Source organism: Egretta garzetta, unplaced genomic scaffold, assembly GCF_000687185.1.
Source record: "Egretta garzetta isolate BGI_Z169 unplaced genomic scaffold, ASM68718v1 scaffold69, whole genome shotgun sequence".
Classification (NCBI taxonomy): Eukaryota; Metazoa; Chordata; class Aves; order Pelecaniformes; family Ardeidae; genus Egretta; species Egretta garzetta.
Window position 1 is genome coordinate 3,434,622 of NW_009260790.1, and position 1,161 is coordinate 3,435,782.

At 42.8% G+C, this 1,161-nt stretch overlaps 1 protein-coding gene across 1 annotated transcript in view; it reads right to left on the bottom strand.

The window, feature by feature from the left end:
* Positions 1-704: 704 nt before the first annotated feature.
* SPEN (spen family transcriptional repressor) overlaps positions 705-1,161 on the bottom strand; it is a 66,891-nt gene continuing 66,434 nt past the window's right edge. The window contains 1 exon segment of the mRNA XM_035901876.1: positions 705-908. Within this exon segment, the coding sequence (XP_035757769.1) occupies positions 777-908 (132 nt within the window). The 3' untranslated portion in view covers positions 705-776.

Consider the following 1,161-nt stretch of genomic DNA (forward strand, 5'->3'; position numbering starts at 1 on the left):
AATAGCTCTCCCTTTTGTTTTTCGTTTTCTATTTTCTTTTTTTTTTTGTTGTTTGTTTGTTTTTCAGTGTAAACTGTACATCCCAGATGAAGAGAAGACGGCTGCAGCAGGGGCAAGTGGAGGAGAGGAAGGTTCACATCCAGGAAAAATAAAACAACGACCAAAAAAAAAAAACCAACCCAAAGGAAAAAAAAAAAATAAAAAAAATAAAAAGATAATGTGTGAAATGATCCTTGACCCACAAATGTCAGCAGAAGTCCCCAGGTCCTGCGTTCAGTCCACGGCGCGTGTTAATGTGTGTCAAGACATCCAGAGCGTCACAGCGTGTCTCCAACTGTGCAAAGGTCCGAGTCACTAATTTAGTGCAAAGGCAGTTCAGGTTCTTTTTTATTTTTTTCCTTTTTTTTTTGTTAAAAAAAATAAGCCGTCCTTTCTCTCTTCCCCAAAAGGAGGCACAGAAACCCAATACCAGTCGCCTGCTGAGTGCATCAGTTGTCCGTAAGCTAAAGCAATATGTAAACATACAGGGCAGCGCAGCCGCTGCCCAGCAACAGTTTGATCGAGGCCGCTTAGGGCAGGAGGCTGGTAAGTCTGGCAGCATTTTCTTGTTTCATTACTTTCTCTCTCTCTTTTTATTTATTTTTATTTTAAATTTTTTTTTTGGTGGTTTTTTTTTTGTGGTTTTTTTTTTTGTGGGCTTTTTTTTTTTTTTTTGCTGCAGAGCCTTGGAAAAAAAAAAAAAAAATTAAAAATAAAGTCAGTAACCGGTAAACAGCTCATACCGACGCGATGACAATCATCAGGTGAGGAGAGATGTTGGAGATGCTGGCGAGGAGGTCCGGGGCGAGGCGGGACAGGTGGCTTTCTGAAAATTCGCAGGGTGGGAAGATCTGCAGAACGTAGGCAGGCTGCGAGGGAGGAAAGAACCAGGGATGAGAGCCAAACCAGGGCGAGGGCTGGCCCTCAGTGTTTAAAATGGGACATTCGGGTGAGTTTTGGGGTGTTTAAAGGCTCACAAAGCACACGCTTGTATGAAAAAGGAGCAGCTGCAGGTGCGGTTCCCAAGGTGGGGAAGTTTTTCCCCACCAGGGATGTAAGAGGTGGCTGGTTTTATTGCAAAAGACAAAAAAAAACCCCATTAATTATCATTTCAGCGGCTCT